The sequence below is a fragment of the Epinephelus lanceolatus genome, chromosome 5 (assembly GCF_041903045.1).
Source record: "Epinephelus lanceolatus isolate andai-2023 chromosome 5, ASM4190304v1, whole genome shotgun sequence".
NCBI classification, from domain to species: Eukaryota; Metazoa; Chordata; class Actinopteri; order Perciformes; family Serranidae; genus Epinephelus; species Epinephelus lanceolatus.
Window position 1 is genome coordinate 39839931 of NC_135738.1, and position 20963 is coordinate 39860893.

General features: G+C 40.2%; 1 protein-coding gene across 4 annotated transcripts in view; it reads left to right on the forward strand.

Annotated features, from left to right (window-relative positions):
* The window catches only part of cbfb (core-binding factor subunit beta), a 52420-nt gene that overhangs the window by 22631 nt on the left and 8826 nt on the right, over positions 1–20963 (forward strand). For 2 of the 4 annotated variants that reach the window (XM_033636070.2, XM_033636069.2), the window contains exons 4-6: positions 7545–7661; positions 10045–10140; positions 12666–12731. In XM_033636070.2, the coding sequence (XP_033491961.1) occupies positions 7545–7661; positions 10045–10140; positions 12666–12695 (243 nt within the window). In that variant the 3' untranslated portion in view covers positions 12696–12731. The remainder of the gene's footprint in view (positions 1–7544; positions 7662–10044; positions 10141–12665; positions 12732–20963) is intronic. The other 2 variants (XM_033636067.2, XM_033636068.2) reach the window with 1 other exon arrangement.

Below are 20963 nucleotides of genomic sequence, written 5' to 3' on the forward strand. Positions count from 1 at the left end.
GCTATTACCAGAAGGCTACCTGGAGCAGTGACCATCAAAGTGCATTCTGACACCTGTACCTTTAAAAAGAAACGAACATATAAAAAGGCTGTAAGTGCTATATTGTAGGCAACTGGACTTGCTTGTGTTTCTTGAAGACGTTTCGCCTCTCATCCAATAAGCTTCTTCAGTTCTAAATGACTGGTAACTGGAACTGAAGAAGCTTCTTGGATGAGAGGCAAAACGTCTTCAAGAAACGCAAGCAAGTCCAGTTGCCTATGATATAGCACTTAAGATTACCATAACTTGGATGACTGATTTTTAGCTGAAGAAATGTCACCTGATTTGTGACACCTCCCAAAGGAGATAACAGCCCACACTCTCTAGTCTCAAGCCAAAAACGGAGTATTCCCTGTCTACACATCAACACTGAAATGGAGTTTCTGAAAATTGCCTTGAAGGAGTGAAGTGCGAAAGGTTAGTTTTCAGTGACCTTAAACACAGTTGGTGTGTGGACAGAAGGCCAAAATGCATAGAACAAGATACGTTTTCACGTATACCCATATACATATGTGTGGACATGGCCTAATTTTATTTGTTTCATGTTTACTCTAAACTTTTCTGTGTGACGCTCTGCAATTTATATTGTAATGGCAATTCAAATCCAAAGGTGATTATCTGTCAGTATCATGCAGCCCTACCAGAATAGAGAATAGTTTGAGTAATATAATACATGAAACGTGTTGACTCTCTCTTCTTACCTTCATGATCTTTCTTTCTGTTTTACCTTCTCTTTTATTTCAACTGCCAGAAATGACAGCATGACATCATGTTCAGAAGAGCTATCATGTCTTTGTTGTTGGCTGTGAAAGAGGCACTGTGTGTCAGTGTGTATGTGTATGTGTGTGTGTGTGTTAGTGTGCTGAGGAGAGGGAGCATGAATCAGCAATGATTAATGTGATATGAACTTGAGTGCCATATTGTCCCGGCAGCTATCCTGATGCTCTTTTTTTCTTCTGTTTTTGCTCAGTATTCTTATCAGAGACAAAAAAGAGGGTGATGAGAGAGGGTATTAGATATAAGGGAACAAAGGAGGAAGAAAGAAAGAAAGAAAGAAAGAAAGAAAGACAGAAAGAAAGAAAGAAAGAAAGAAAGAAAGAAAGAAAAAGGCTGAGAGAGCATGAGTTGTCTGTGACTGGCTTCTGACTCACATACACACACACACACACACACACACACACTGATGTTGACTGTTTGGATGTAACAGCCTCCCAGGCACTCTGACAGTCACTGATGCAACATTCTTCTAGATAATAGCATAATTACTGCACTAAATCACATAAACACACACACACACACACACACAGTGAGAAGTGAAGTAGAAAAGTGCACATACTCTCACTATATCTTTCAGAAACAAAGAAAGACAGACAGTAATAGTGGAGGTGATGGAGATGGAGTGCCGGAGGAATCAAAAGAGGCAAGTATTTATGTTGTTTATTTGAATGTGTGTGTGTGCGTGCGTGTGTGTGTGTGTGTGTGTGTGTGTGTGTGTGTGTGTGTATGTGTGTGTGTGGGAGAGACAGACTACCACATCTCACGAGGCTGAAAACACAGATGCCCATTGTGTTCACACACCTCGTGGGCACTGCTCTATCTGTGTGTGTGTGTGTGTGTGTGTGCGTGTGTGTGTGTGTGTGTGTGTGTGCAGGAGTGGGCAGTTGTGCTGACTAGATGGTTGGCACCAGGCTGAATGAGAGGCACTGTGCCAACACATCCCTCTACATCTGCGTCACACACTGTCTGCCAACACACTCACACAGTGTATTAAGCACTTACAGTAGCTTGGAGGTTTAGATCAAAAGGGAGAGATTTGACTCGCCAACTGAAGGCTGGCTGTATCAGTGTGTGTTCAGGTCTTTGCTCAGCAGTGGTTTCGGGTTAAAATGGAAGAAAGTAAGAAAACTGTGCAGAGGAATTCCCACATTCGTTAATGAACAACTGCGAACATGATACACTGTGAATCACGAGGCTGCAGCTGGTGGCTGTTGTCAGGTAAAATCTTTGCAACTGCCAAAAGTTAACAATTCAGAAACACAAAAAAGTTTTATATTTCATCCACAGGCTTTACAAAGGACTTTGATCTCACTGGGTGGTCGAACGATTTTGAACAATGAAATCCTTCAGCTGAAGCTAAAACACTAAAATCCCCTAAATTTCAGTTATGATATTTTGCAATCTTCTCAGCATGTCTCAGAAACGTGATGCAGCGGACTGTCCACAAAAATGTGATTGAAATGTTAAGGACCAGAATCATAGGACACAGTGATGTAAGACTTAACATTACACACATGACTGTACAGGCAGGAGACAAATGAAAGGAAAAAACAACATTAAGAGTCACGTTGAGCCTCCAGAACAGCTTCAGTGCTCCTTGTCATAAATTCTACAAGTGTCTGAACTCTGCTGGAGGGATGAAGACATGCATTCAGAAGATATTCCCTCATTGGGTGTTTCGATGATGGTGGTGGAGAGCGCTGACTAACAGGCTGTCCCAAAATCTTCAGACTTCTTGGTTTTGGGATTTTGGGATTGTAGAAGCCATGCCATATGACTCGCATCATTTTAAACCATTCACTGACCCCTTGTTTTTGTTGGTCCCCATTTTGTTTAACTTGTCTTTGTGCTGGAGGATGCACGTGCAGCCGTACTCCTTCCTGCCAGTGGTTTCACACTATCTATCCTACTGATCAACAGGTTGTAGTAAGCAGCGCTGCACAGGCAAAGGCAGGACAGAAGGAGACTGCAACATTGGATTTAAGATATTGAATACTAAAATGATTTATGAGGAAGGAAATAAATGATTTATGGGGAAGGAAATGCATTCAGGACATGTGATAGAGCTCAAGGAAACACACAATGTATTTTAGTGAGCAACACTAAATCCCAACATGATGTTTGTCTTGGAAAACAGGAATTTCACATATACTGATTTTGTAAGGAAGTTTGGCAATGTATCATATTGAATAAGACTACCATCTGTTTTTTTGTACAAGATTTTTCTGCAAACGTTTAAAATCACAATCTGGAAAGTAACTATAGCTGTAGCTGTCATAATAAATGTAGTGGAGCAGTTTAGATTTGTGTCCACATGTTTTTAACCAGAGACAGTGGATAAAATGAGACGGCCTACTTTAGATTCGTTGACTGTATCTGTGTCATGTGGGTTTCACCACTGCCTCACCCCTTTAGGAGCCTAGCAGCAGTCCTGAGTCCATTTATTTCAATGGGAAGAGTGAATGAGAGTACAGATTATGACCGTTCCCTTAGTCCCATAGTCACTGAAGTAAATATTGGACCCATTTTGTCACAAGCCCCCAACCACAGCCCTAAAAACATTCAGGGCTGTGGTCTCAGACGCCCAGGCCCAACCATGCTACTGACTGTACACTGCTGAAGTCACCCCCCCCTTTTTTTGGAGCTTAACTCCTCTATTGTGGAGCTGGTAGCAATTTTATTTCAGCCATGCTTTTTGTTGCTGTGCATAACAGTATGACATCATTATGTTACCAGGTGGGAATATTGTTATTATCAAGATAAAACATTTTTAAAAAGTCATATTAGAAATTATACAGTGTCATCGTGAACAGTATGATATGGCACACCCCCGGGGCGGACAGGTAATTGCAAATGAGTACAACAGCACAAATTTTCCCACGTTCTCTGAGATGGCTGCTCTACCAAACTTGCACTCAGTTTTAGAGAAAGTCTGAATTTCCACTGTATTTTGTGCTGATTCCTTTTCTTATTCACAGAGCGCTGCAGTGTGTGAGAGTTCTCCTGTCTTCATGCGTGTGTGTGTATGTGTGTTAGTAAATGGATGTGGGGGTTGACATGGTTCTCTCTCAGAGGAAGTCTGTGGTTGGGCCGTTTCTACATATTTTCCCCTCACACACACAGACACACACACACACACACACACACACACACACACACATACACACACACACACGTTTTCCCTGTCAGACCAAATGAAGCTTTCTTTTAAAAGCACCATGCAGCCCCACAGATGTGGAAGCCATCTTTCTCTCACACATCTCCTGCTCCCTCACTCTCTCTCTCTGACACACACACACACACACACACACACACACACACACACACACACACACACACGCGCACACACACACACACACACAGAAAAACATTCACTCGAATAAACACAAAAACCCACAGTCTCTTGGAGTGCGGTCTCCCCTGCAACCCCGGTGCACTGTGGGTAGCTGTGGTAAAAGAGGTCCCTGTGAGAGGCTGTCCAAAAATAGCCTGAGTAAAAATGCAGGAACGTGGAGCTCGCCCAGTGTCACACAGAAAAATCCACTCATCTGTGTGTATGTGTGTATTTTGAGGGAGTGTTTCATTTTGTTAATTTATTCCTAAATACTTGTTTACTCAGATAAAAATACCCTCTAAAAGCTCTCTTCCCTGGGAAAAACAGACTGTCTGTCTGTCTGTCTGTGTTTAACTGCTTCTCACTGTCTGCTGTCTCTTCCTCATTGAGATCGATGTCATGGGAAAGTGACAGACAATGACAAATAAAGAAAGAAAGCAAATACCACATTTACTGTATCATACTTTATCATCAAATTTTTGGCTGAAAGATAAGTTCATACAGCTCTGTTTGAAAGCCTGTCCAAAACGTTGTGTAGGTCAGACTGTGTGTGTATCCATAGTTTCTCACTCAGCAGATATAAAGCAACATTTGTGTTCAATTGGAGTGGGGTTTCTTGCCATCTGACAAATGTGGGTCCAATATTCACTCTTCTTTCAGCTCTGTTTTGGTCTCCACCAACATCTGTGCGAAATATCAGGCTTTTTAGCTGTTAAATTCTAAAAATATGTACACCATAATGCAAACAGGTGAGTCCCCCCATCTTTCATAGTGAGAATATTTATCATTTCAAATGCATAACAAAATTTAGCTGACCACTTTAGAACACAAAACAGAGATTATTGTATTGAGTATCTGTTGAAGCTTTTTAACGTTTCAAACTATAGTGTCACAACTGCTGTCTGAAGCACACTGGGTTCCCCTTAACCTGACACTGGGTTTCGGGGCATGTACTATCTCTCATCTGATGCGAAAGCTGTCGGGAATCTGGCTCTCGAGCTCTCTCTCCTAACAGCGAAGCTGCAGGGCACATAGTGTCTCTCTCTTATTTGATGCTAACACTGCTGCGGTGTCTGCCTCATCTGTAATATAGCCTATATTCCTTTAGTCTTTGTCTTTATGATTAGGTAGGCCTGTTTCATCCTCATGGACCTCGCTGTTGCCTCCTGAATCTTACTGACTTCTTCTGATGTATTTAACAAATAAATCTTTGGACCAGCAAAGATTTAAATATTGGCTCTGAGAATGCATCATATCATGATGTGCATCCTATGTACTCAGATTTTAAAAGTAATAAAAACTTTTTTATATATATACTTTTTATAATAGCTTTCGACAGGTGGGGGTTGGGCCCATTTGGACTGCGGGGTGCAGGAGTATACTTTATGGGCCAGACTGCCACAAGGACGTCATTAAATGAATATTTGTGTATTTACTGAAACTGTCGAAAGACATATCTAGTGCATAAATAGTTCTTGAGAGGATTGAAAAACAACTACATGGGCAACCTTACTGTGTATTGTGCCACTATTTGACATCTGGGAAAGATAACCTTTTCCCCAATGTGATCTGACAGAAATATGTGAAATGTCACTGCCTTTAAAAAATGCATTATGTGGTGGTTGCACATATTGTGTTGAAATTGCGTGGTTGGTGGTCTTTGACTACCTATGGGGTTGTAACATTAACCACCTTCCATTGCGTGATCATGCTGAACCAAGGAATTTGTGTCCATGATGATAAATGATTTTAATTGGCTTTCCACTGGCACTGTTTCTGTGCTGCCGGCACATAATTTCAACACAATACATGCCACCACCATGTAATGTGGTGTTAAGAGGTTGTGGTGATTTCACATATTTCTGCTAGACCAGGTTGCTTTTCCTATAACAAAATACCTTGGCAAATGTTAAGAAACGGTTTAATCCACACTGCAGCAGCTTGGATTTACCTTGAGACATGGTTCTGTGATCCTACTCATGTACACATTCTCTCACCTCATGAAAATACACACAGACACACACACACTCACATATTTGGTGGTTGCATTGCTGCCCTCCTGGCTTAGAGCCATGGCCATGTAATATAACCTGGAGTCTGTCTGACAGTGTGACGCTGTAGACTGGGCCTACTGTGCTGCTCAGGGGTTAATAAGTAAACACTTCTAGTCTCCCTATTACTACTGCTCATTCTCCCACTGCACTGCTCTCCCTCTCACAGATAGACAAAACAGACAGCACAAGGTCAAAGAAGACAGACTTAATCATTTGTTGACAGCCTACTGATGATATGATGTTTTGTACTTTTTTTTGTTATTATCAGACTGAACTGAAGACATGAGAACTGGAGCATTCTCACATTTACTTTTAATAAACAAATGAGGTCATTGTCTCAGGATAAAATACCACAGAGTCATATTTTAGCGCTATTGGTGTGTGAAAAAGCCATTGATCAAGGCACAGTTCCTGGGCTGTGGCAGCAAGAACACACACACACACACACACACACACACACACAAATAAAAGAAGAAAACATTTTAAGGCATATGATATTTATTTTGGATCATTTTTTGTCCACTCAGTCAAATACAAGCGTTTACTTTTCCACTAGAACAGCACTGACATCCTGCAGCACCAAACACAAACATGCACACACACACACACACACACACACACACACACACGCACACACACTTTATGTGTGTGTGTGTGTGTGTGTGTGTGTGTGATTTACTAGTCCAACACTCAATTGTACTGGAGAGCTTTTGACGTAGTTGGTGGTTTTTCCTCTTTCACAGCAGTAATAGCGTGGGGAGGGAGGAGAGGCCTCCGTCTCCCAAACACAGAGCTTTTTATTTTTCTGGGAAACCAGCTGGTTTTTGATTTCAGAAAATTGCAATTTTGTGTGTAATTCCAGGTCACATCAGGCTGCTGCTCCTTCCTTAGGCTAATGTACAACTGGTTAATATTTTTCATAAGAAACAGAGAATCAATCTTGTATAGTTCTGGAAAAGCAGATCTCAGTTTTCATGTCCTTTGTTTATCATTCATATTTTGCATGCTGTTTCCTGCCATAGTGAAACCTTAGATTTACTGAAGAGGAGTACATCAGAGCTTTAGACAGTTTTAAACATCACCAGCAGAGGAACTTCACAGAACAACTATCAAATCTCACACAGGACACATGTTCAATGAAATATCAAAATACTGAACTAATGCTCAGTTAAGATCTGATCTGTTGCAATAATAAAAAAAAAATACATTTCAGTGCTGCAGTGATGTTGCCCAAAAAAACAAACAAAGAAAAAACTCTGGCATTACAGTAAATGCTCTCTCTCTCTCTCTCTCTCTCTCTCTCTCTCTCCCTCTTTCTCTCTCGTTTTCTCTCTCCCCAGGTCTATTTAAAGGCTCCTATGATCTTGAATGGGGTGTGTGTGATCTGGAGAGGATGGATTGACCTACAGAGGCTGGATGGGATGGGATACCTTGAGTACGATGAGGAGAGGGCGCAGGTAACACAACACATGTATACAGACAGAGCAAAGCTGAAGTCATAGAGTTAAAGGGAAATTTCGGTTTATTTCAACCTCTCTTCTATCGTCCTAAATTTGTTTCAAGTGACTAGTGACATAAAAATAATAGTTAGCATGTTTGCCGTTAGCCTAGATACAGTCAGGGTGCATAGTAGCATCAGACCTGTTAAATTGAACGGGCAACCTTCAAGTGCAAAGTTAGTCCACTAAACAAGCTTTTTTCCACAAAGACGCCTCATATCGTTAGGATAAATGTCAGAGAACATATAGAAAATGACATGTAAACGTGTTGTCTTACCTTACCGGTGTGGTGCCATGTTTGTTTACATTTACCTCTGCCGAAATATGGCGAGCTCTAGATAAAGCCCAGCTGGATACTACTCCAGGTGGAGGTGTCTCGTCCTCGGTCACATCCAGACCTTGAAAACAAGGCTGCAACCGGTCCCATTCCTTGCAACAGAGGCATTCCTCTTCTGTGGGCACTGGGGCACAGCATTCACAGGTACACCACCAATCTCCAGAGCTACGCAACCTTGCAGCAGCCATTCCACTTTGTGAAATTGAAAAACGGAGGAGGAGAGAGAGAGAGAGGCGCAACAGATAGAGGACGAGAGAGGAGGAATGGCTGCTTTAAGGTTGCGTAGCTCTGGAGATTGGTGGTGTACCTGTCAATGCTGTGCCCCAGTGCCCACAGAAGAGTAATGCCTCTGTTGCAAGGAATGGGACCAGTTGCAGCCTTATTTTCAAGGTCTGGATGTGACTGAGGACGGGACACCTCCACCTGGAGTAGTATCCAGCTGGGCTTTACCTAGAGCTCGCCATATTTCTGCCACGCTTTGGAAAGCAGAGCTAAATGGCAAACAAAAATGGCGCCACACCGGTAAGGTAAGACAACACATTTACATGTCATTTTCTATATGTTCTCTGACATTTATCCTAATGATATGAGGCGGTCTTTGTGGAAAAAAGCTTGTTTAGGGGACTAACTTTGCACTTGAAGTATGCCCGTTCACTTACTTTTAACAGGTCTGACGCTACTATGCGCCCCGGCTGTATCTAGGCTAACGGCTAACATGCTAACTATTATTTTTATGTCACTAGTCACTTGAAACAAATTTAGGACGACAGGAGACAGGTTGAAATAAACCGAAATTTCCCTTTAACATTTGGGGGGACCAAATCTTCCCCCAGAAAAAAATAATTACAATTTGAAAACTCATTCATCATAAGTAAGTACAGCTGTACAGTATAGTACTACTCCAGTGTGCAGTAAATAAATGCTACTTCTGTCTACAGAAATTACACATGCAGCACAACATAAATGACTGACACTTAGACTTCACATGGGCTATTTGACCATATTTATGTAATAAAGACATTAATTTTAGTTGAGTACACTCGTGAGCTGTGTTCTGCTGGGGTATGGCAACACCACTTGGACAAACCTCATGCAGAACTGCAGTACACTGTGACACTAGAACCAGTGGTCATAATGATAAAGGCAGTTTGTTAAGTTTGTTCATGATAATGATTTGCAAATAATTTCAGATACTTGTTTACATTTTATATAAACCAATTTTACACTGCCTCTTTAAGTAAGGAATTTCACACAGTTATGGCGCCTTACAACCTTACCACTCTGTCTGATCGTGGAATGAGGGAACAGAGTTGTCTTGCCTTCAAGCTGGCATTGGAGGTAGCAACAGCGCTGAATCAATGTCTCTATAAAGAGGACAGCCAGCAGGACGGGATCATGGGAGGTGTGATGTTTTGACGAAGTGTTATGCGTGCAGCCACCTCACAAGATAAGAATAAAAAAGAAATAGGCGATAGCAGTTAGCCGCTAACTCAAAGAAGTAGAAAAACAGTCACAAATGTCCACAAATTGGGAAAACAATGAAGTCTTGGAGCTCCTTACCCTTGGAGCAGCAGAGGAGATCAGCCGCCATATAACAGACAGTAAATGATTGTTATTGCCATGTCAGTGTTATTATCTACAAAGTACTGCCGCCGCATATGTTATATGTGATACTGTAGGCTGAATTGTGTTACATGTCACACCTGTTATGCCTCTTTTGATTCCACAATGCTATCTAAAATCACACACTGAAGCAGCATGATGCTGCTGTTGATTGGTTGTGTGTAAAAATACAAAGGCAACATAAAGGGGGGACTTCCTAGCGGCCCTATAGCGCAGTCTTTGTGTAAACAGGGCCATAATTACTTCCATGAGACAGGGTGATGTATTCTCTGCATCCTTCTTGACAGATCTTAATCTTTTCCTCCTGAAGTCATATCCCTGTCTCTGTCATGTGTAAACAGAATTCACTCTCACTCTCTGTCTGTGTGTGTGTTTGTACAGCAAGAAGATGCTTTGGCCCAGGCAGCGTTTGAAGAAGCTCGACGCAGAACCAGAGACTTTGAAGAAAGAGACCGATCACACAGAGAGGATCTAGAGGTGAGAGGGCCCTGTGAAGGTGATGTTTATAGAGGACCGATGCTGCTCTGCCTTCTCAAAGACAAGTGGACTGTTACTGGACAGTGTAGCTCCAAAGTGCGCTTCCTCTTTAAACCTATCTTAACCTCACAAAGCCAGCCTAAATGCCATAATGTCATAAACAGCCACCCTCCTGACTCTCATCAGCCACTTCTGTAAAAGTAACCTAACACCATACTGAAATACATTTTTTCACTTCAGGTCTGTTGCACCTCTGACCACAGCCATCATCTCCGTTGGGTGTGCTCCACTGCACCTGTAAGCACACCCAACGGAGATGATTCAGTGGCCACACCCTGAGTACACTTTTACATTATTGGAGGTTATCAAATACAAGAATTACAGCTGCTATTAAGTTACTTTGTAAAGTAAACACTTAAATTAAAAAAATAAAACATGATCCAGCAACTGCATGAACTTTTCAAACCTCAAATTTATTCAGGATCTGACATCACTGAAAAATGTTTGAGACATTTTTTTCAGTTTGAAAATGGGAAGCAAAGACAACAGACATTCAGGTAGCTGGTTTATCCAGTGCACATGTAGAAAGGGCTCATGTTGATGTCTGAGTGAAGCTGTTAGTTTTCTACAGGGGTTTTTCACGCTGTGTTTCCTGAGAGTGGAAGTCGGCACAGGCACTGGAGACATACTTACAGTATGTCTACTTGCCGGTCAGTAAAAATATAGACTGTAGAGGGTAACAAATGATTTCAGTGGAGTCTCTTCACAACCTGCTGAAGACTACAGTGACTGATGTCAACAGATTTGCCGACAAGTTCTCATTTACTTCAGTTTAAAACTTTGGCCAACAATTAACAAAGCTAAGTGTTTTACACATGAAGTGAAAAAGTCATATCATCCTAAATTGGATAAATAGATAAATGGATAAATGGATGTTGAGTGTATCCCATCATGCAGTTAGTCATAGCTAGGTTTTACAATTTAAAACATTTTTAAAACAGTTAAAATTCTCATATTTTCCCTTTTGATATATGCATTGTCCGAGATATTACATGGAGCTAAGTTAGCACACACATGCAAGTTTTTAATATCATCTACTATAACAAGTTTCCATTTAGATTTTAGTGTAATATCTACTCTCAGGTACTTAAACTTAAAGGTGGTGAAGAATAGTCACGGTCAGGGCGAGGGACGGTAGCCGCACCTGCTGAGGTGACGTCCTCCTGATGTCCTGACATCAACGTCAATTCACTCACAAGCCCTCTCAGATGGCAAGATGTTGTTTCCAGCTTCTTTCCCAGTTGTGCCAGACAAAACTCAATGGAATAGTCCAATTTTTAGGATGGAGATGAATAGATATCCTCATTATCAAAATGAAAACTCTAGACATAGTTGGTCCACTTTGAACATGGTGCCCTTGTCTATTCTGATTGCTGTAACCCAGCGAGCTCCCAATCCATCATCTAATTGACAGTCATGGAAACTTAAAGTGATGATGCATTTGCTTGTTGTTAGAACAACATGACGCACAGCAGTCACTTATGCAACTGATTGTGCCATAGTTATGCTCCATTTCTCAATGGGAGTGGTAGAGAATCTGAAGTGAGTCTCTGAAGACTGTCTACTACTGCCGACTCTCGGATCACACAGCGTGAAAAGCCCCTATTTGAAATGAGTCCTCCCTCGGCAGACCACAGAGAACAAAGTGAAATTTAAAGTTTTGTGGGCTGGCTTTGCTTGGCTAAACTCAGCCTACTGGAAATTTGCAAAGAGTATTTTTAGTTTCACGAATGAATAGTTCTAAAGCAGACGTCATCAAAACAGCTTGTTAACAGAACAATTTACACTGTCTTACTCGCAAACCAACCAAAAAATTATTTTGCACTCTAAAATGACATTACATATAATTTGTAATTCTATATTGATCTGTGTTAACAGAAGACTAAACACCATTTTATGAAAGCCACAGAGTCAAATTTCCAGTAGGGTTTTCTTTGTTTAGCGCTTTGGATGGCTTAGGGTTGTGTGACGTGTGGTTGTGTGCTTTTACAGAATGTTTTTGATTTAAATAGTATTTTCACAGTTTGAATCATAGGTCTAGTGCATGATCAGTTTGATGATAAATCTAATCTGATAATTGATTTGATATTATTGATCTATTGAATGACTGATTCAGTTTTCTCAGATGTCCCAAAAGCCTCAGGAGGGAAAGTAGTTGATTTACTTTGTGCTGCAGATCACAGAAAAATAATAATAACAATAACAACTGTAATAGACAAATTCCATAAATGTAAATTTAATCGAATTTTGTTAACTGAATTATCATCATGTACAAGTTTGTGCTGTTTGCAGTGTCTTACATATACACAAATTCAGATATTCATATGCTGTCAGTTTGAATTTTGTAATCGTCCCAAATGCATTTTAACTACTTGAGACTTTCCCAGCAAGGCTTTGGGGAGATCAATGGCATCCTTCCTAAGTTGTCGAAGTTACGAATGAACCCCAAATTGTTTATTTTTTAGGACCCTGTGGTTTCTAAAATCTGGGACTGATGACACACAGACAGACAGCCAGCAGAACAGAACAGGGTCTGTGTCCTTCATTTCTCACCATCTATCACACTGTCATGCACTAAACCACCCTGTGTGTATGTGCATGTGTGTGTGTGGTTGTGTGTGCGTATGTGTGTGCACATGTGTCCAACTGTTTAATTTATGTATGAGCAATATTGTGTTTGTCCATTATTTTCTGTGTGTCTGTGACCACAGGCAGCTGTGTGTGTTTTAATTTTCATGTATGTGTGCGTTTGTTAGTGTGTCTATATGTGAATATGCATGCACTTCTAATGGATTTTATGACTATAACATCTGCTCCTGCTTGTTTGAAGGGGAGCTATTATGCTTTTCCTTATTTTCTGTCATATTTATAATATTATAATGTTAGGTACTCATATTAAATCTAGCCAGAGTTTCAAATAATGTGGTACACGAATGTAAAAGTAATCCCTGTGAGCAAAACCCTAAGGCTTCAGACTGTTCTGAATACTCAGTTTCCAACATCTTTTCTACTCTTAAGACAAGCTGATGTCAACTTGTAATGGATTTCCTTATATGGTAATCTGCTCCAGGCACTCTGTTGCAATTGTTTACATTCTGTAACTGACACTGCTACATGTAGCTACACGCTAACGTCAGGAAAACATGTCATTTTGGTTGCCAGTGTTGATAATCTTTCTTTGATTTCATATCATGTTCCTGCTGGAGCTTTTATTGGTAATGTCCAATGGGAACAAGTGCTGCTATATCAAATAATCTTTCCCCACCTGCAAGTACAGTGCTACATGTAGCTACATGCTCACATCTTGGAAACTTGCAATCTAGGTTGCCAGTGTTGTTGATTTATGATCAATCCTGCTGAATCATGCAAATCATGAAAATTTTTGCTTATAAGCTTTTATTAGTAATTTTTCATAGTAGAAGGTGCCACTATTGTTATACATTTGTTGTTACATATTCATCCTCCAGCTGCAATTAAAGTGCAGGGAGGCCGAGATACGGAAGACCCAAAACACTGACCAATCAGAGCAGGCTGGGCTTTTTCAGGAGAAAAGCTTAAAGTGACAGGCACTAAAGTGGAGCATTTCAGTCAACGGGTTAGAACAGGTACATTCAGGCTGACAGTATAACTAAAATAGTTTTTTTTTAACATTAAAGCATCTAAACATGTTCTAGTACAAACCCAAAATACAAGTATGAACCTTAAATTGAGCATAATAGGTCCCCTTTAAAGCTTGTGTGTCGTGAGACAGAAATAGCAAGATGTAACCATTTCACAGCTAGTTTGCACCCTGACACGAACCCCCCCCCCACACACACACACACGCACACAAGACCTACCACAGCTTTTCAACACATGGTCCTGCACAAATTAAAGAGAAAGGAAAAGCAGGAACTCAGCACATGAAGAGAACAGAGGGCTGAGACAAACACAGATGAGGGGAACAGAAAGACAGCAGAGAAAGAAAAGAAAGAGAGGCATTTATTGAAGGTCGTCTTTCATCTGACTGATCTCATGTTTCCTCCCTGAGGCTCAAGGAGAGAAAGAAAACCCTGTGTCTCTGGCTGAATCAATATAAGTACCATCACTATCCCCCAAAATACCCATATACCCATATAAAAAGGCATTTGATTTGGTAATGGGAAAGATTTAGGTTAAATAAAAAAAATGGAAACTTTGTCCCACTTTAGATTAAATTCTGGTTTCATAGAGAGTACTCTAGCCATTTCTCTACTAAATCATACCTCACATTTTTTCACTGGCATAGGCTTCCTTAGTATTTAAATAAACTGTGTTAAACAGTAAAGTGATAGTTCTTTTAACAAGTTTCTTGAAGGTCAAGTTACAGGAGTAGTTCAACATTTTGGGAAAAACACATTTTAGTTTTCTTGATGGACTAAGTTGAAGTTGAAATTCTCATTTTTGTGTGTTAAGTATGAAGCTGGAGCCTCTTTGTTAGTCCAGCTCAGGATAAAGACTGGAAACACTGAAAAACAGCTAGCCCCCAAAGTAAAAAAGAAAAGTAATGAATACCATAAATCTAAACTGATTCATTCGTAGGTCTAAATTTAATCGCTAGTTGTAGTTTTAAAACTGGTCTCCAAGGTAGGAGATAAACTTTTGCCAACATTGCCTGCAGGAAAAAGATTCACATTGCCTTTCAGGGCTTTCAAAGTTTTTCTTGCAAATAAATTCATAAGACAAATAAACAAAAATTATAATTTTTTTTACCATTAGCTGTGTGTTCTTTTTTTCTTTTCTTTTGTTTTTAATCAAATACATTTCTTTGCATCTAGTTCACTCCCTGACCATTCTAATGAATGCACTCAATCAAAACACCAAACACACCACAGTAAGTGTTATTTCCGTGGAGTAAACACATTTGTGGATAGAGCAATTATATACAGAAAGAAATAATTTTAAATCCAAGCACTAGCTCTGACGCTCTTTTTACGGCACATCAGATCCATTTTTGTCTCTACCAGAGCATGTGAGCGTGCTTTTAACAGCATGCAGTGCATCTCTCCCTAGATGTGATTTCGAATTTAACGAAAATGAATAAACCTCAGGATCAAACATGTACTTTCAGAATTTTGGATGACTTATGACTGTTTTTCTTCTCTGACAAAACTGATAAATGCGGGATGGTTATAATCTCTTTATGGAGACATCATAAGATGAAAACAGTTTAAAATCCTACAGGTTTGACTGTACAGATTCCAAAAGTTCTAAAATACCTTCATGTATTTTTGCTCATAATCTGCACAATCCTTAGAAATTAAATCTTGTCCTTTTTAGGTTGTTTATTTGTCTGATATTCCTAAACTGAGGCCCTGGGCACACAGAGTGCAGTGCAGTAGCGATGTCAATAGAGTGTTGGTAGAGAGGATTAGACAAGCTGTTGCAAAATTAGTTTCATAACAAAATAAATATGCATATGAATCAAATTTTAGAGTTCAGATTGCTAGGAACAGCAGTCACAGAGATGCAGATGTGCTTTAAGCTGTTTCTCAGGGTGTGACTGACGAGCATTGCTGAATAGCTGCACAGATTCAGCCTCTGCATTTCTGTGGTCTGAACTCCACCTCTCCTTCTGCCTCCCTTTGTCTTCAGTTGGCTGATCTAGTTATCTGTCTGTACTGTTAACTTCTTGTGTCTGTCTGGCATATAGAAAAGGAAAGACATGTATGCATTTGTTGCACAATATGAAGTTAAATAAACTGAGATGATTCCATGTATATTTATAGTCTACATTTGTAGAACATACATTTTGATTTCCGCTCTTGAAAATCAATAATAGATGATCAGGCAGAGAAGCAGAAACGCACAAGCGTGGCACAAGGAGCAGTGGGGGAGAGAGGATAGCAGAAACAGAGAAGGAGAAATATGTGAAATATGAAGAAGTTAAATAAGGCAAGACATGGCATAAAGGGTCTGGCATACAGTTATACGATAGTATAGGCATACATTTGGCATGCCTGCATCGTGCATGAATGATAATATCTTTGAGAAATACTATTTGTACAACATTTCAGTAGCCTGGCATCGTCAGCCCAGTTTGCAAATGCGAATTAATCTGGAATCTCTCAGTTCATTTTTGATTTCCCATGTGACGCTATCAACGGCTGTAGATCAAAATGCCTCTGGAAACAATTGCATAAACTTACAGCCAATCACAGCAATAAAACTTGATGTAGCACTGAGCGACAGGCAAATGTTAACAGTCTACAGCATGCAGAGATGAGATTAGCTGTGATGGTGTAGCATTAGTATGTCTGTGAATGAGTGTTGCCATTTTTGCCGTCAGAATTTAGAAATAGTACTTCGGCAGCTATCTTGATTGTTTTTGAAAATGCCTTAACGGTCTCGAGTATTCCCTCTATGGGGTCCCTGGTTCAAGGGTGCGCGACTGTGGTCATTGATATGTTTCCAGGGTCTTACGTTTCCCAGATTTATATGACACATAACTGGGACACGACAAAGGGTCTTATGTTCCCCAGCTCTGTATTTTCATAGTATGACATCAGTTAGGCTAGGGGACTAAAGTCATGACTCTAAGAGTAATGAAACTGTATTAGCTAGGTTTAATTCCCATTTCTAAACAGACTGAGATTACAAAAAGCTCAAAGGGTCAGGTTAATACAAAATATCCATAAAAACTGACTTCCCCCATCTCCAAACAGGTTAAGGTAGCACAAAGACCAAAGCTTCACATGCACTCTTTTTTTTTCGTCAGTTTTAATCCTACAATTGAGTCTATTAGCTCTTTGTCTGATATGTCTTATGTACTGATATGGAGAAAAAACCAACACAAATTTAGGAACGAAGACTGACAAGAAAGTGGCATGAACACCACAGAAGGATTGATGTGTGTCAACAGATTATTGAAAAGGGAAGTTTAGGAACCTGGGAACATACTAGATGCACTCGCACGCAAGCCAAAAATAACATCATCATGTATTTTGCATTAAGTGCAAAGGCTCCACAAGTTGTCAGTCACTGTATCAAACCTGCCCTACATCTGATAAACAACTGTGATTGGCAAAGAAAAAAAAATCAATTAAAATATGTGCTTGCAGATTATTCTTTTTCCTGGGCTAACATTTCAGTATAATTTACATAGAGCACACACAAGGTCTTGACTGATATACAATATAATTGTAACAATGTTTTGTCTGATGTCGCCACAAGTGGTATTCACCATCTAAACATTTAGCATTTTCAAGCCAGTATCTCAGTCTGAGAAAACATGTCTAAAACATTCCTTAAACATACCACTGAAACCCAGAATAAGGAAGATGTTAAAGCTTATCAGCAGCTGTAAATGAAACCATTAGATTTACTTATGTGTTGACTTCCTGTATGATCAGTAACAATTAGCGTGAATTCATAATAAGCGCGTCCACATTTTGCCCCTTTTTGCCCACTGGCATTAGCAGTTAATCAGCTGTCCTTTGGTTCATGACCAGTCTCTTTACAACATCATGTGCAAATCTGAGAATCCATTTGGAAGTTAAGCACCTTTTTTGTGAGAGGCCACTCCCATTGCAACACACACCCTCATACATACACACACGACCTCTTTGCCAAATTTCAGCCTCCTAGGGCAAAAACTGTAGCCGCCAAAGGGCGGGGGAATCTTCGCGGGCCGACTGGCTGACTAACTTCAAATCCATTTGTTTTATTGAGATGAGTTTCATTTCAGTAAAGCTCAGCAGGAAAGCAGTGGAGTCTTTTTTTCACTGGGTGCTCTCAGAATATGAAGCTGTTTCCCCTATAATTCCAGAGGCCTTGTCATTTTGGCAGATACAACATTTTTCATCCAAAAGAAGTGATATTCCAGTCATTCAAGGTCAGGAGGTACCTGTCAGCATGATGGATGGAGAAGCAATAGATTGAGAAGAAATGCGCCTTTTAACTTCACTCACACGCACATGTACGCACACACACACACACACACACATACACACTCTCCAAGTGCTCAGCAGAAAGAGATTTGGTGGTGAATGATGAGCTGGCACTGAAAGCATTAATATATCATTAGTATTGATCCCCATCAGACCCCCTGCTTTGACTTACCCACACACACACACACACACACACACTCACACATGCAGATACTGTACAGGCACATGTGCACAAACTCGCAGATACAGCAAATCTGCTCTAAGTTCGTCACCGAGCACACACACACACACACACACACACACACAAACTCTAGTATTGAATTGTGGTTAAGCAGCCTATAGTGGCCTAGCAGGCTTCCATCTGTGTGTGGATCAATACAGAAAACTCTCCTGCCCTTATGATTAGCAAAGACCACTCCCTTCTGCAAAAACAAACACTACACAGCAGCAGCAGTGATGCTGAGTGAAAGTGAAGTGGCATTATGTTTGTTTTCCACTTCATAAACTCAAAGTCCTCTGTGTTCACATCCACATTTCTACAGGCCAACTTTTACAGATTTTGTTGCAGATCAAATCTCATCAGTGTCCATCATATGAAAGTATTTTAAATCCCTCCAACCTCAATAGCATGTAACTAATATTGTAAATTATAAACAGATACAAATATTTGCTTAAAAGGAGGGACTTTAATGAGCAGGAAGTCATCTGGTCTTCATTGTTTTCTGACTTTAATTTATACATCATACTTCATTCATTTTGCTGAGCACATAATGACAAAAATGTGACGCGAAACTCAGGTTGAATAGGCCTCTTGCTCCCAGCAGACATTTTGACTTTGGCTTACACGGGTGTAACTAATCACATGATTAACTGCTGCATGCCACTGCAATAATTGCTGCAGCAAACAGTTATTAGTTCCACCTGTGCTACTCCTACTGTGACAAGTCAAAATGCTTTCTGTCTCTGAATATGATTAATTTAGGAACGATAAAAGGAAAAGAGTGCTCTGATGCTGGCAACACGTACAGGAAGAAGTGGACAGATTTGACAGGAAAGAAAAGATGCAGGCAAATTTAAAATATAATTGCCATGAGGGTTTTTTTTAAATTGCTTTTTGAATCACTGCATAATACCAGATGTTTAAAAAAAGAAAGGAAAAAAACAGTGAACATTTTTCAACAATTTAAATGAAATTAAATGACTTTTTCAATTCTGCAAGGTCCAAGATTAAATTCAAAAACATTCAATAACCATTTTTCTTTCCTTTTTTTCAAAATTGGGGCAAGACCAAGAAGTTTTGGGAATCACTGCATCAATATTGTTTATTGTAACTCCACATCAAGTCCTAATTGTACGGAAGTGTAATGCATTTACTGGAGATAAAAGCATTTGCCCTGTTTATCTCAGAAATTCAGAAAAACAGAGCAGATTTTTTTGTTTTCCTCAAGTGACAGCATTAGCTTCTGTATAACTGAGCCACACACACACATATATCTGATAGCAGCAGTTTGATAAAGCAACAGAAGCTTCCCAGAGGAGACAGACAGAAACTGGAGTCAGTCTGGCTGTGAGGAGTCAAAATGGTAGTATGACATACTGTACGTGTGTGTGCATGTGACTGTGTGTATGTTGCTATTATGGTGAGTCATTGAGATGACACAAACTACATTCCAGATGAACTAAGCGACCCCTTTACTATCTCTGTCTGCATTTCTGTCTGCTCTGCTCTCTGCCTCACCTCTCCTCACACTTTGTCACCCCCTCTCCTTTCTCCCTGCCTCCCGATGTTCCTCAGCTATCACTTAAGTGTAAACATATAACCACAGGTATTTCTTTTTTTTTTTACAGCAGCAGCAGGTCATGCCACAGGCTCATAAACACACACACGCACCACACTGCACCCACTCATGAAATATATTTAAAAGTCTTGTCATACTGATGGCTTCTCATGATGACCTAATGATCAACTTGGTGTGACTGTGTGTGTCGTTATCTGTGTCAGACAGCCTGCATGTCTGCCAGTTTCTCTGTCTGTCTGTCTGTCTGTCTGCCAGCTACCTTGACTAAAATATCAACATCAGTAAAGTGTATAAACAGCAGCACTGAGCCCTGCTGTGACAGAACTCTCTGGCCTCCTCTAGTGACACTTTGTAGAACTGCAACTTCCTTCATTGGTGCTCTCACATCACCAGTGGCGACTCCTGCCAAATTTCTCAGGGGGGCAATTGTTGTGATGATTGCTGAGGTGACCCGTTCAGTGGGTAAATTTGAATTAATTTGGCTCTACAATGACTGAACAATCCACTGTGGTCATCAACAGACTACTTTTCATCAGTTTGCCCACACAAATACCTTTGAATGTAAACAGAGACCTGTTTTACCATTAATCAAATAAAACTGAGTAAGGTATTCACTGAGTCACTGTCAGTCTTAATCAGAAAACATTTTATTATACCTAAGTGGAAATTCATTTTGTGTTCTGATTAAATGCAGGCATACCCTACAACTTAATACAATGCGCATCACATAGTATCACTGCTCTTTGACCTGACCTGAATGTTTTTTGTTGTTGTTTTTCAGTTTCAGTTATATATTGGGGGGCATTTTGGGCATTGGGGAACGTGTCCCCCTCAATGTATATGGTGACTATGGCCCTGTCAGCGTGCATAATTAGGCTGCAGTTGTCTGGGTGCGCAAAGGTGAAGTGTGCTAGTCTTGTCATACAAAGTTTGATGGAGTGTCAACTGGACAATATGGAGATATTTACATCTTGAAAGCCAGACTACAAATGTGGATAGACACGGAGAAACACACACAAGCCTAAGACATGGTAAGATACGATATTCCTCACTATAT